This window comes from Thyridium curvatum, assembly GCF_004353045.1.
Source record: "Thyridium curvatum strain D216 chromosome Unknown NODE_14_length_560046_cov_85.173820, whole genome shotgun sequence".
Lineage (NCBI taxonomy): Eukaryota > Fungi > Ascomycota > Sordariomycetes > Thyridiales > Thyridiaceae > Thyridium > Thyridium curvatum.
Window position 1 is genome coordinate 492,881 of NW_022156769.1, and position 12,985 is coordinate 505,865.

General features: G+C 54.6%; 3 protein-coding genes across 3 annotated transcripts; 1 reads left to right on the forward strand and 2 right to left on the reverse strand.

Annotated features, from left to right (window-relative positions):
• Positions 1 to 5,039: 5,039 nt before the first annotated feature.
• On the reverse strand, positions 5,040 to 5,843 carry E0L32_003356 (uncharacterized protein; the record flags this gene model as incomplete). Its single annotated transcript, XM_031137647.1, has 1 exon — positions 5,040 to 5,843. The coding sequence occupies one exon, from the start codon at positions 5,841 to 5,843 to the stop codon at positions 5,040 to 5,042; it is 804 nt and encodes a 267-aa protein (XP_030998949.1).
• Positions 5,844 to 6,756: 913 nt separating this feature from the next.
• Positions 6,757 to 8,240, reverse strand: E0L32_003357 (uncharacterized protein; the record flags this gene model as incomplete). The annotated part of the gene is made up of 3 exons (XM_031137648.1): positions 6,757 to 7,268; positions 7,335 to 7,820; positions 7,868 to 8,240. The coding sequence occupies 3 exons, from the start codon at positions 8,238 to 8,240 to the stop codon at positions 6,757 to 6,759; spliced, it is 1,371 nt and encodes a 456-aa protein (XP_030998950.1).
• Positions 8,241 to 10,301: 2,061 nt separating this feature from the next.
• Positions 10,302 to 11,616, forward strand: E0L32_003358 (uncharacterized protein; the record flags this gene model as incomplete). The annotated part of the gene is made up of 2 exons (XM_031137649.1): positions 10,302 to 10,479; positions 10,538 to 11,616. The coding sequence occupies 2 exons, from the start codon at positions 10,302 to 10,304 to the stop codon at positions 11,614 to 11,616; spliced, it is 1,257 nt and encodes a 418-aa protein (XP_030998951.1).
• Between the last annotated feature and the right edge of the window lie 1,369 nt (positions 11,617 to 12,985).

The window sequence follows — 12,985 nt, forward strand, 5'->3', positions numbered from 1 at the left end:
AACCTAGACTCTTTTCTATCACACAGCACGGCTCCTGCTTCAAGCCCCTGGTCCCTGGGTCTGGTCGTTTGTGTGCCCACAGGCCGAGTCTTTACCGAGATGCGTGCAACAACGCCCAGGATTAGATGCATCCCAACCTTTGTTGAGTCTCGTTCTCTTGCCCATTCGTTACTCACAGGCTGCGTTGCCACTGGTGCCAAGCTCAAGCCACAGGGAGTATCCGTCCACCGTCGCATCCAAGTTCTTCACACGTCTCCCTTCTCCCGCCCGGTGTGCTTTTCTCTCGCTCAACGGCCTCGAGGTGGTCGCCGCTCACTCTGCTCACTCTGCACACCCTACCTACCTACTTGCTTGTTGACCTACCTACTTGGTCCCGAACGACCTACCCACTCCGTCCAGACTTGACCTTTCGTGCGACGATGCCGCTGCCTCCCTCTTGACTCTCCACTTCAGATACAACGTGCCCGAACACAAACTCAGTCAATGGTTGCGACGAGCTCCTACCTTTCCCCGGACGCCCCTCTACCCGCGCCAATGGACGGATCGTAGTCCCGGCGAAAAGCTCAACGGCCCATGGTACGCACATGCTTTGGTTCCATCAGCCGATGCTGAGCGTACATGCCATGCCCGTGCCCGTACCGTACACATATCTGACCGAGCAGACCTTACCTATACTATGCTATGCTCTTCGATACATAGTCAGAGGCCCGACTAATAACCGGACGGGGCTTATTTGCCTTCAGCTGCACCCGGCCGAGTGTATTTCCCCCACCTCGGCTTGACTCGATTTGGACATCCCACGACGTTGCAAGACCAGGGTCGTCTTTCCGCGATCGCCGACGGAATTGGCTTACCTACTGCCCACCTTGGTAGGTCTGAAGGACAGTATGGAGCGGCCAGACCTCTATCACCGCCGCACAGCATCCCTTGGTTTATGATTACTTGATTGCTTGACCAGAGTGATAGCTGAGGGCACGGGGGCGGGCGGGGTCCTGGAATGGGACCTTGATGCTGGTCTCTCCGCTGTCCTGCTGCCGGGCAAATTTCGCGCTCCATCTTGTCCATTTTGTCCCGGCCTATCACTCATCAGATCTACCCGCCCTCAATCTTGTTTCTTTTCTGATCTGTCGCATCCTGTAGTTGGGCGTGCAACAACCCGTGAAGGCCACCCCCCTTCCCGGTCTGAGACGTACGTCCTCGAACGCTCCGGCGCGGCCTATCTGCTTTATCTGATCTCGATGCACCCAGCTCTCTCCCCACTGCTTATAGGGGTAACTAACAGGAACTATCTTTCCAGGTGTTGGTCGCACATGAACAATGGAGCCGTTAGTTTCGCGCCAGTCCACATTTCTCATCAGCTCCTCCTCCTGCTTGCTTCTTTTCCGGCACAGGCATGCGGTGCGTACGCGACACCGGGGCCCTTGGAGCTACTTGTAGATTCTCTCCATCATGATGTCGGGGAGTCGGGCACGGGCTCGGTGGGGATTCTTTCGAGACTTATTCACAAGCCGAGGCTTGAGACCAGCCTCGTTCGAGGCTAGCTCTGCTCCGAAACGGGGGGCCTCAAAAATGGGTTGTGGGAAGCTCACGCCGTGATTCCCAACGCTCAAAGTCCAAGGCCCGAGACCTCGATCCGGCTTGTTGGGGGCTCCTGTGTGTTTCCTTGTGCACCATCGGGCTGAGCCGCGTGAGATTTAACCTTTGACAGCTTGGGGGTGGGTTCGTCACTCTGTTTTTCCCTGTCTGGACCATCCATATGAGGGATTTAGATTATGAAGAGGCAGGCAAGCCAGAAAGGCACTGCCATGTGGCCCAATGGTGCACGAGAGAGCAGCACGGCAGACCGTTGACCAAGTGTGGCAGCTTGTCGCCGGTTGGGGGGAGAGACGGACAGCCATGCCTAGTGTAAATGAGACTGAAGTGTACCAAAGTACGCCGCCGGGTGCCGAAGGTCAAGACTTGCATCATTGCATGGCGCAACGGAGAATCCACCAATCTCTGGATTTCGGCCGCGGAAAGCTCGTCGAGCTCACGCACGTTTGCAGGAGGACCCTTGTCGTCGGGCTGGACCTTGGCCCAACTAGGGACTGCCAGGAAGGGCTTTTATGGGGGTGGGAGCTAGGGTGAGAATGCAGTTCGTTCGGCATGGCCGCTCAACACACTCAGCTCCAGGTCAGTACGTAAGACCTGACTGACCCGGGTCGGCTCGAGGTTGTGACGGGTACGACTATGCACGCGACTGCCAGACTGCAGCATCTTGCAGACTCGGTGTTCACCAGAGGATCCCGTAGCCGCCCAAGGAGACTTGATATCCGTCACAAAACAAGCAGTTGGTCACAAGTGTGCAGGGGTCGAGCTTTTGCCGATACAGTGCTGTACCCTAAGAAGCCGTCCTGTCAAGTCATTTACAGGACCCTTTGCCTTCTTTCGAGCATTGTGTTGGTGGTCTTGTATAAAGTTGAGCCATGTCTGTTTATGCACCTTTTCTAGACGATGCAGCATGCTTGGGATCATAGTAGTAGAATGGCTTGGGCCTGGCCCTGTTTTGAGATGAGCTTGGGTTGCATACACTTCTTGCTTCGAGGGCATCAGGCTACCACGACGCACGTTGCCACCACAATCATTCGAGTTTGACGAGGCAGGATGTTCGAGAACCTACCGATCCAAGCCCCATCAAGGCAGCCAAAGCAACGCTGACCTGCCGGATGTGGGAACTCGGTCAGGTGTAAGCGTTGATCAGTTGGAGTCGTCAAGAAACTCACCGTGGCTGCCAGTCTCACTTCTGATGAGCCGAGAAGCGGTGCAACGGAGACGACGCACAGCTTGTATCGACAGGTGTGCTACACCAGCCATGCCTTGGAGAGTACTACCCAGGTGTTTATTTGGTGGGAGTGTGGAACAGGATCCAGTTCGACTACATGTTTTGCAGCACATTAAGCAGTCTTCGGACGTCAAGACACACCATAACAAGAGTAAGAAAGTTCTACAGATAATAGCATCTTTGCAAGTGGGGACAGTAGAAGGAGGAGGAGGAAGACGTGGAAGGGCATTGTGGTACTTGAACACGATAGGGTTTGCTTGAATTACCAGGGCGGCGTCGTAATTTCGGCGATATGGAAGCACTCCAGTTGTACCGTGAATCTGTTCATCTTAGAGACAACCTTTTCCCTTATGACATACGTTGATATTTGAGAAGACCAGGTGGAGGAGCTCTTGTGCTTTTTTCATTGATCCACCGCCAATGAGGACAGCGTAACCCCCTTTGCTCTCCTCCCCGAGCGATGCTCGTGGGCCAAAGGTGTATTCCAAACATTGAGAGGTCGTGCATTCCCAAGACATTCACAAGGAAGTTTCTATTTGAAATTATCTGATTTCTCACCTTCTTGATTGCAACTCGGGTCCAGTACAATGTGCGATCGCTCTTTGAGGCGTTCGACAAGATTAGGTTGCGTACTCGAAGCCTGGAGGGCAATCAGGGGTGAGTGGGAGAAGCATGCGAGGCCTGCTGAGGAGTGTACTCGGTTTCTCACCTGTATGCTATGCAAGCCCCAGGTTCTGTTTATCGTCACCTATACCCTAATCTAATATTAGGAGTTGTGTGCCAGATACCTTGTTCGCTGGTCCAAGAAAGGCTTGGGTGTACTCACCGTCCATTATGCCCAGAATTCTCCATACCAACAAGTACTAAATAACAGCGGCGCAGTTGACTCGAAGGAATTCGTCTTGAGGTGTGTCAATAAAGGCTCTCGCAGGTGCGACGATCCTCAACTCGTTCTACGAGACGGCCGTCAACTCCTCCTTGATCACTTCGTCCACAGCAACCACTGCGAACCCGGAAGTGGATTTTGTAGGGACTAGCTTTCAGCCTTTTCCCCAGTCTGGTGGCCTCAAAGGGGGTGGATTGAACCTCGATGAGAGACCAGCAGATGGAAGAAAATGGCTGAGAGCCTGAGAGGCAAGTGGCTCCAGCCACGACTACCGCTCAGTGAAGCACCACCCAGAGCGTGACTGATCGTCTCCGTTACGGAAGGCCTCCGCTGGCCTAGGTAGCTGCCTTACCAACTGTATTCCTGGAAAAGAGCATTTTCTCGAATTGTTTTGATCTTCTCCAGGGTCAACTACTAGGCAATTTACACGTGTTGCCTTGCTGGATTGCACATGGCTGACCAAGCTGGCTCTTGACCTGGGAAATGTAACACTCCAAGCTGTCTGACTGGTTCCTTTGACGGAACATTCAGTCACATATATGCAAGTCTACAGCAAGGGAAACAGGGAGATCCTGCACGCAAGATTGGACCCCGACGCGCGATCAAGATGGAGGAGTGACAACTCTTACATGCCAGCTGTCCCTCACAAAGGTAAAGACCAAGCAGATTAGCAGCCGAGCGCAACGAATGGAGTTGCAATCAAACACTTGAATTACGTATGTTTATTGCCAAGTCCTGAAAAGTGCATCATCAAGTACCGTGCCTCACGATAGTGTAACATACTGTCCTTCAAAACTCGTGCCTAGCGAATTAAGAGCTGTTTCTGTCTTCGCCTGCGAACAAGGCCGCACTTCTTCTCACAACCCTCGTAAACAGAGAAAGACAACAAATGGGATAGTCTATTGTACTTATTTCAACCGCTAGTCTTAGTTGTATTTCGAAATGCTGGTTTAGACTTGTGTCAATCTGCGTGTCAATTCAGGGATGACTGTACCTTGTGCCAGACCACTACGACGACACCTTGCTACAATGACTTCGGTCTGAGACAACCAATCTTTGATGTTGAATCCAATTTTGTCGCTTGAGCGAGAATCTACGAGATTGGCCCCCGTGTCTTCGGTTCTTTGGCCGCGTTGACGAGCGCTAGTCACTCCAAGGAAGGGGTCACCAAGACTGTGCTCAAACCGTCCTACGCGGACTTTGTTCCAAGCTTAGAGGTGAGAGAGAAAGAACTATCGCCGCATATGGATATCGTTACAATGATGGCCGGAGAAAAAAAAACGTTGGATATGCTGGCAAGGAAGATGATGAGGTCGACAGCCCACGAGAGCTTCAGACGTCCACATTCACCGCCGGGCCATCAGCAAATGCAAACCGGACACAGGCAACAACAAGCCTCTTCCAAATGACAAACTCGTCGTCGTCCCGCGGGGCATACACCATGACGTAGCTCAGCGGCCAAAATCCCCTGACACCGCTCAGCGGGTGTCGTTCGCCCCAGCCCCTTTCCAGGACCTCCTTGGAGTCAGCCAGGCTGAGGATCATGTGCGAGCTGCTCTCCCCGTGCGCGTGGCAGATCTCGCCCTTGGTACGCTTCGAGTAGCCGGGCAGCTCGACGCCGTCCGCCAGGAACAGAGCGGGCGTGCCGACGCCCTCCAGGTTGGAAGGGCTGGTCTTGAGCAGGCCCGGGTTCGCCGCGGCCAGGTCCTTGAGGAGCGTCTCCATGCGCGCCGTCATCGGCGGCGCCCCTTTCTGCGTCGTCTGCCGCTGCGGCGCCACGAAGCCGGGGACCGTCGGGCGGTCACCGGCGCGCGCGGGCAGCGAAGGGCCGGCCTCGCCGAGGAAGGACTCGTGGGCGTGCGGGCCGAGCGCGGCGCTGTGGCGCGCGTCGCCGAAAGGCCTGACAGTCGTGGTGTCGTGCCAGGCGAAGGGCTGGGCCAGGCCCTGGACAATCCAGCCAAAGAGGTTGTGAGGGATGCCGCCCTTCCCGAGGCTGAGGTAGGTCCGGTACGAGTCGGCGGCCCAGGAGAAGATTGGCGCTGTGCTCAGAGCCCCGATGGCTATGGCCGCGGCGATATAAGGGCGCGCGCGGGCCTGTGCCGTGAGGCGGTTTGCTAGCGAAATAGCTTGGTCCATTGTTCGTTGGTGATGGAATGATGAAGCTGGAAGCTGTTCAAACTAAATGGGCGCGTGATGATGGGCGCTCATCGAAATAAGATCCTTGGTTCTCAAATGACAACAACTGATGTATGTGCCTTTCAAAGACGTTGGCTGCGGCGCCAGAAAGGAAACTGGTTCAATTGATAGGAAACTCTCTCGGATCTTTATTACACGGTGCAATGTTGATAGGCACGGCATTGGAAGGCTCGGATCACCGAACGCCGAGTTCTCATGATGTCAGTCATCAGACGATTTAAGCTTGCGGTGGCGTCAGCTGTGCCGCAAGCCCGGAGGAAGCCGGGGAGAATGATCCTGCCAGCTCAGAGCGCGAATGAACAAACAGTTGGACTAGCGTTAGGATCTCAATCAAATCACCGAAAACACCGTCTCTCGTAAGTCCTACCCCGAGAACATCTTCGGTGGATCGGGTAGTACTTGGCTACCGGCGTACTACGTCGCAGAAGCTAGTCGGACCCGGACCCGGACCCGGACCCCGGGAACGGGTCGGTGCGGCTTGACCTAATTATCATGCCTGAGTGAGCATCAATGATTCTCTTGCACTTGATAGCCAAATCAATCTGAGTGTTTCACACGAGCAATCTCTGGTTAAGAAACATATTTAAGCAAGAGACACAAGGGTTTGTGATCACGATAGATTGTGAAACGCTTTGCTTTCTTCGCCGGCATGGCTCTTCACGCTCTGTGCCGCCCAAATCTAAGATCATTAAAATGCAACAGCCCGCATTCTCTCTCTAATCGAAAATGGCGAACTGAAAAAGTCGCGTGATGTGGCCAGACAATCCACACGAAATGACAAAAGCCCATCAATCCTTCACTCCTGACACCCGTGGTGAACTCCGCGATAGGGCGGGCGCTACACATTATCTATTTACAGGGGCTTCGAGGCGAAGCCGAGCTGCGTGTTGCCGCCGTGGAAGACGACAAACTGGCTCTTGAGGAAGATGTCGCCGTAGATGGCGAACGGCAGGTTGCCGACGGGCTGGATGCCGCCAAAGCAGACCGTGGCTGTCTCGAACGACTCGGAGTCGGCGGGGGCAAAGTTGATCAGCTCGCCGGGGACGACGGCCTTGTGCCCGCCGATGGTGACGGTGTAGTCGGGGAGCTTCTCCTTGCAGTCGAAGACGTAGCCGCCGGCCTGGCGGTTCATGGTGGCGCTCTTGACCTGCTTGTAGTAGGAGGCGACGAGCTGCTCGGGCAGCATGAGCAGGGTGGTGCCGGTGTCGGCGATGGCCTCGTGCGGCTGATTCACAGTCACGTTGTTGCCGATAGAGTAGCTGTCAGTGGTGAACTGCCAGAAACCGGCGGTGCTGTTAACATCAACAAAGGTGATGTCGCCGGTGAACTCGGTCTTGTCGATGAAGCCGAAGTTGTAGTTGCCGGCTGCAGTGATATACAAGTCAGCACATGCACACCAAGCAGTGAATCACGAGCGCAGGTCATTCTTACCTTCGGACTTCTTCAGGTTGGCAGTAAAGAGGGGCATGGCCAGGTCCTTCATAGCGTTGCTAAAGAAGGTCTTCTGCTTTTTGGGCTGAATCTGGTTGATAGAGTCAAATCCCAGACCGAGAAGTCCCGACGAAGCCGTGTCGTTTGTGAACGAGGCCGAAACTCTGGATGCCGACTCGATGGCCTGGTTCTCGACCGTAACACCACCAATGGTCACAGTGTCCGTGTAGACGGTGCCGGACGACTGACTGCCGTCACCATATCGGATGCTCCAGACTGAGCCCTCGACCTCCTTCGCAGTCGAGCTCTTCTCCATCTCGTAAAGCTTCTGTCCGTTGACCTGGGTCTTGGGAGTCTTCGAGCTGAAGACCCACAGGTCTGAAGAGCCGGTGTCGAAGTCCAGCATCAATTTCTGAGGCGGCGTGCCGATCTCGACCTCGGAGAGATACTCGACATCGAAGAGCTGAGGGACAGCCGATACCTCACCTAATTCAACATGTAAGCATCCTCATACCGCACTCGACGACACACACACACAGTCGCATGTGTGCTGGGGCCAGACGAACCTTGATCCGCGCTGGTAGCATTGTCGGTCGAGTTCCAACCCTGGCTGGCAAGGCCAGGATGGGCTAGCTTGACTCCAAGCTCCCTCAAAAAGTCCTGGATGGCGGCGAGGATGTCCTCAGGAATGGGCAGTCCGTACTTGGCGTAGACCTTGGCCACGCTCCTCAGGCCACGGTGGGACATGGAGAAGTCGGTATTGTGAACCATACCGATCTTGAATGTCAAACCGCCAAGGACCGAAATCTCCAGGTCCTTGGGACTAAGCTTCCTTGGCGCGGCAGATACCAGATTGCCGGAGGAAAGAAGGGACGCTGCGACAGCAGCGATGCTGAAGAACTTCATGCTGAAAACGTATCAAAAGGAACGGAGAAAGACTATGACAAGAAGCCCGCTCAGATGCCCACCGCAAGGAACGACGGAGGGGTGAGGAAGAAGAGCAATGAATGAAGGCAACGATATAGGAGCAAAAGGGAACGAAAAGTCCAAACGGCAGCCTGGTTCTAAAATGCAATGAAAGGGATGAAAGAAACAAGTGAGTGTAGAGCTATTAAGTGAGAGTGAATTGTCGCGACTATGCGGCAGAGAGAGTGAATGTGACAAGCTTTTGCCAGCCGAGAAGAAATTCATGCATCGTGCAGCGGCCGTCTTAAGAGGCCTCTGTCTCGACGTCGCGGTTGGACGTGGAGGCACGGGCAATGCTGTTAGAAGTTCTCGGCGTTTGTCGATCCTGTCCTGCGCAGGCCTGCGACAGGCTGGCGAAGCCGCGGCCCCATTGACAGAAATGTGGACAGCTACAGCTGGCTCCAGGTTATTTTGTGGGCGTCGACGAAATTGGAACTGGGGCCAGGGGCCGCGAGATGCCATGAAGTGCAGATCGAGAGAGGGCAGATGTGCAAAGACGTGCTGGGCTGCAATATGTCTGTGACATGGTTTAGATGGCCACGCTTGTGGCAGTGGTTGAAGCGGACGAACCAACTGCTTCGCCCGGACGATTCACATCTTGGCGTGGTGAACAGAGGGACGCATTGGCTGGCACAAGATGGAAGGCACTCTACTTGCAGAGTAGATCTCTCCTCACCTATTCTCCGATGGGACTCTGTCTTTTCTCCATCATGGCGGCAAGCCGTAGCCTCGGGCAAGCTTTCAGCACAGGGGAGGGATCTTCGGGACTGACCCTGGATCTGTGGCACTGCCAAGATGAAACATACCCATTGGAACCAAAAGCTTGGTGGTCACGCTGCATGCCATGACATTCGACGAGCGCAAACACGACAACGGCTGTGGTGCCCGTGTCGCCTGTGTCGCCTCTATGACTGTTTGTATGACTGAGGCTGGTAGAGGAATGGCTGAAGACGACGATGCAGGCTGGCAAGCCGCCCGTCACGGCAAGACACCCCCACGCCTGCTGGACGGAAGGGAGAAGCAACTGGGCAATATATCCTCTCACGAGTTCCAGACCTGGATTGGAGAAAGGGTCCCTAGAGGGGTTTGTGGAGGAGGAGAGATTGAGATCGCCTTGATACTTGGCCAGTCAAGCTAGATGTGGCTTTCATGCCAAGCCACCAATCGTCAATCGTTGTCGATCAGGGGTAACACCATCATGCCCCGCTGGCCGCTGGGAAGATGCTCCCGGACCAAGCAAGGCATGCACGCGGTAGTCTTTCTTTCCTCACGAACATGGTGATTTGCTCCAGCTGCTCCCACTCTTGAGCATGTGATTGTGATCAAGCTGTTTCCATGGATCTATCGGAGAATGATTGAACGCTCCTGTGGTCGAAAGCAGCCGAGCTGGTCTTTTACAATAGTGTCGACTTTGCGGGAATGGGAGCTTGTCAGAGAAGCGCATAATATGGGCGACTTATGATCCCCCTCTCTCAGACAGTGCTCCTAGTTCGACCTTGGCGAAACCAACCATGCGACGTTTCAATAGATTCACAGCAATGCTTGTCCTCGCGGCCGGAGGCAGATGCAACACGTGCCGACAGTATGTTGAGTGTACCCAAGACAACCCGTTACGATGTGTCAGCTTGGAGCTAGGTAGGTAGTTAGGTGGTGGCATTCGTCACAGGCGCGCGACAGCGTGTCTTACATAAGGCGGCTCGCCGAGATTTGTTCCGGGAGTACCAGTGATCAAATGCTAGACTTATCTCGTGCATCTCGACGCTGATGATTCATTGCAAGTCCCTATTCAGAAATGCCGATTTCGCATTACAAATACCGGTGAGTTGGAAAGTAAGTGCTACTGTTTTCTCGACGAGATTGGCCACCCATTTGCTTAGTCGGACTAGGCAGCAATTGGCTGCGTCTCTCTGTCTCTGTCTCTTTCTCTTTCTGTTTCGCGACAGACCCGTGTCGACCTTCCAACAAACCATGGCCGACGGAGAATGAGAAGGACTGAAAAAGATGTACGAACACGACCCTTTGGTTCTATCTTATGTTCACCTGAGGAACTTTCCTCGCGAGAAAGATGCTCTGCACATCCTGAAAAAGGTCGCGTCCCAGGTCAAGCCGATCATGCGCGCGCGGGGATGGAAGGTCCCAGAACTGGCAGAGTTCTTCCCAGACCAGGAGAATCTTCTAGGTAGGAGGAAATCCACTCGTCGTCTGGTATAGCTTTCTAACGGCTTTTCTTTGTCTAGGGCTCAATGTCAATAGAGGCCAGAAGATCTTACTGCGCTTGCGGTACCCCAGAGACCGAAGCCTCTTTCTCCCCGTCGAGCAAATCACCGATACCATGCTCCATGAGCTTTCCCACATTGTACACGGGCCTCACGATGCCCGTTTCCACGCCCTATGGAACCAGCTGCGCGATGAACATGAAGGGCTTGTCATGAAAGGCTACACGGGCGAAGGCTTCCTTTCGGAGGGACACCGTCTTGGCGGTGGAAGACAGCTTCCTATGCATGAGGCACGCCGGCTGGCCCGGGCAGCGGCCGAGCGGCGACAAAACTTGGGCGCCGGGTCTGGTCGGAAGCTCGGCGGCGCGGGTCTCCTACCGGGGCAGGACATTCGCAAAGTCATTGTTGACGCCGTCGAGCGGCGCAATAAGACGCTGCAGGGCTGCGGCAATACAAACCATAATGAAAACGAAATCCGGGCCATTTCTGAGACGGCCACCAGAAATGGGTTCCGGACTCAAGCCGAGGAAGATGCTGCGAACGAAGCGGCCATCGCTCAGGCACTCTGGGAGCTGGTCCAGGAGGATGAGAAGCGGAAGTACGGCAGCGCTTATGTTCCTCCTACTCCAGAGCACCCCTCTGGCAGCGGCGGCGGAGCCGTTGTATCCTCCTCGGCGGCCTATCCCTCGGGCGGCGGTGGCCCAGTCAGCCTACCAACACCGGATCCAGGCTCCTCTTCGGCGGCACCCCAACCACGGACCGCAGCAGAGAGAAGGCCCTTGTCCCCGGAGCCGATGTCTGGATGGACCTGTCAAATCTGTACACTTCATAACCCGGACAACTACCTTTGTTGCGATGCCTGTGGGGTCGAGAGACCTGAGAATGCTACCAAGAAGATTGCGGGTCGTACCTCAAAACGGCCTAGAACAACAATCGACTTGACGACCTCGCCAGCAAGACCGAGTCGCGCTGAAAAAGAGCCCGCTGCCTCGTTAGTACGTCCTCCGGCGACATGGGATTGCTCGTTCTGCGGGACGACTATGGAACGGCAATGGTGGACTTGTTCCACCTGTGGGAAAATGAAGGAAGACTCGAAATAATTGTGCCTATGCTACGACTGCCGATGATTTTTACGACTAGACATTCCTTGTACGTTTACTATTCAGAGATACCCCTGCTATTTTACTTGGAGTTGGAGGAGGGAGCAAATGCTTGAGGCAAGTGCAAGGAAACAGTTTTGATAGAGGAAAACGAGCCATGCATGACCTAGAGCCCTGATTGCAGAATTCGTTCCGCTAAAGACTTCAAGGTGCCATACCGTCCGTCATACTCCCATGTTTGCGCCGCTGTTTCTACTCACAGGTTTTTGAGATGTTGGTGACCCAGCTCGAGCTGATCGAGCTACCTTGACCCCCTGTAGATGTAGACACTATGACGTACAGATTAGCCCTGCTAGAAGAAAGCCTTTGTTCGAGGCACGGCGTAAGCAAGCTCGGCGCCTTCATAGCCCAGCCCATTGCATGCGGCGGTCAAAGGAGAGATGCCACTTCAGGCAAGTGTTCCATTGGTGAGTGGAGCACCTAGGCTGGAAGCTGGGCACTAAAAGAGTCCCTGGACCCAGATCGCCGATCAGAATTGACTCTTCCCCAGTCCAGCTTCGTAAAAACCTCACTAACCTTGGGAATTGCCTACCTAGCACTGGATGGCGCCGGGAGACGGAGGCACCAGGGTCTTGTTCGTCTGCTGTTGATGCGGGTCGGAAAACCAGGAGGTCAGGTTTGGTTGGATCGATGCTCTTGCCTGCGCGACCGTTCCCGCTATCGAGGCGCTTGGCAAATGCCCATCAAGAAGACGTACGGCAGAGACGGAGTAGCGGATTCCCAGACAATCCCATCCCATCACTCGTGGTGATGTGCCCGCTCTCGTGCGCCCCCAACAACGTCATGACAGCCTCCAATGGTCCCCGTCCGCCCAAGACAGGACCCCTCGCAGGCCGGGGTTCGTTCCAACCTGTGATTTGCTCTCGGTAGTTGGCCACCAAGTCGATCATCGCCACTCGCTGTCCTATCCGGGAAGTTTACTATGTGCTATCTGCTTCCGATTGGTTTGGATAGCCACGTCTGTCTCAATTCACTCATTGCCCGAACGGGAAGACTGAGACGGTTGCTCGCAGTAGTCCTGCTAGTGAGGACCCTTGTTCATGTGCAAGAACATCTCACACACACTCCAACGCCACGGTTGTATATCCAGTGATATCCTCACACAAATATCGGCGTCTGCGCTCGTGAGGAAGAGTACAAAGATCGTCTGGGTCCAGCCTTTTAAGATTGCGGCTGCTTCCTCCTTGTGGAGCTGTTGCGGTCGTGTCCCAGACTCACATCGCCTGGAGAGCGATCAGCAGTGTTTGCACCCCAAAGAGCAACGTTGTGGTGGGCCGGTGCAGAATGGACCGAGTAAGCCCTTGCAAAT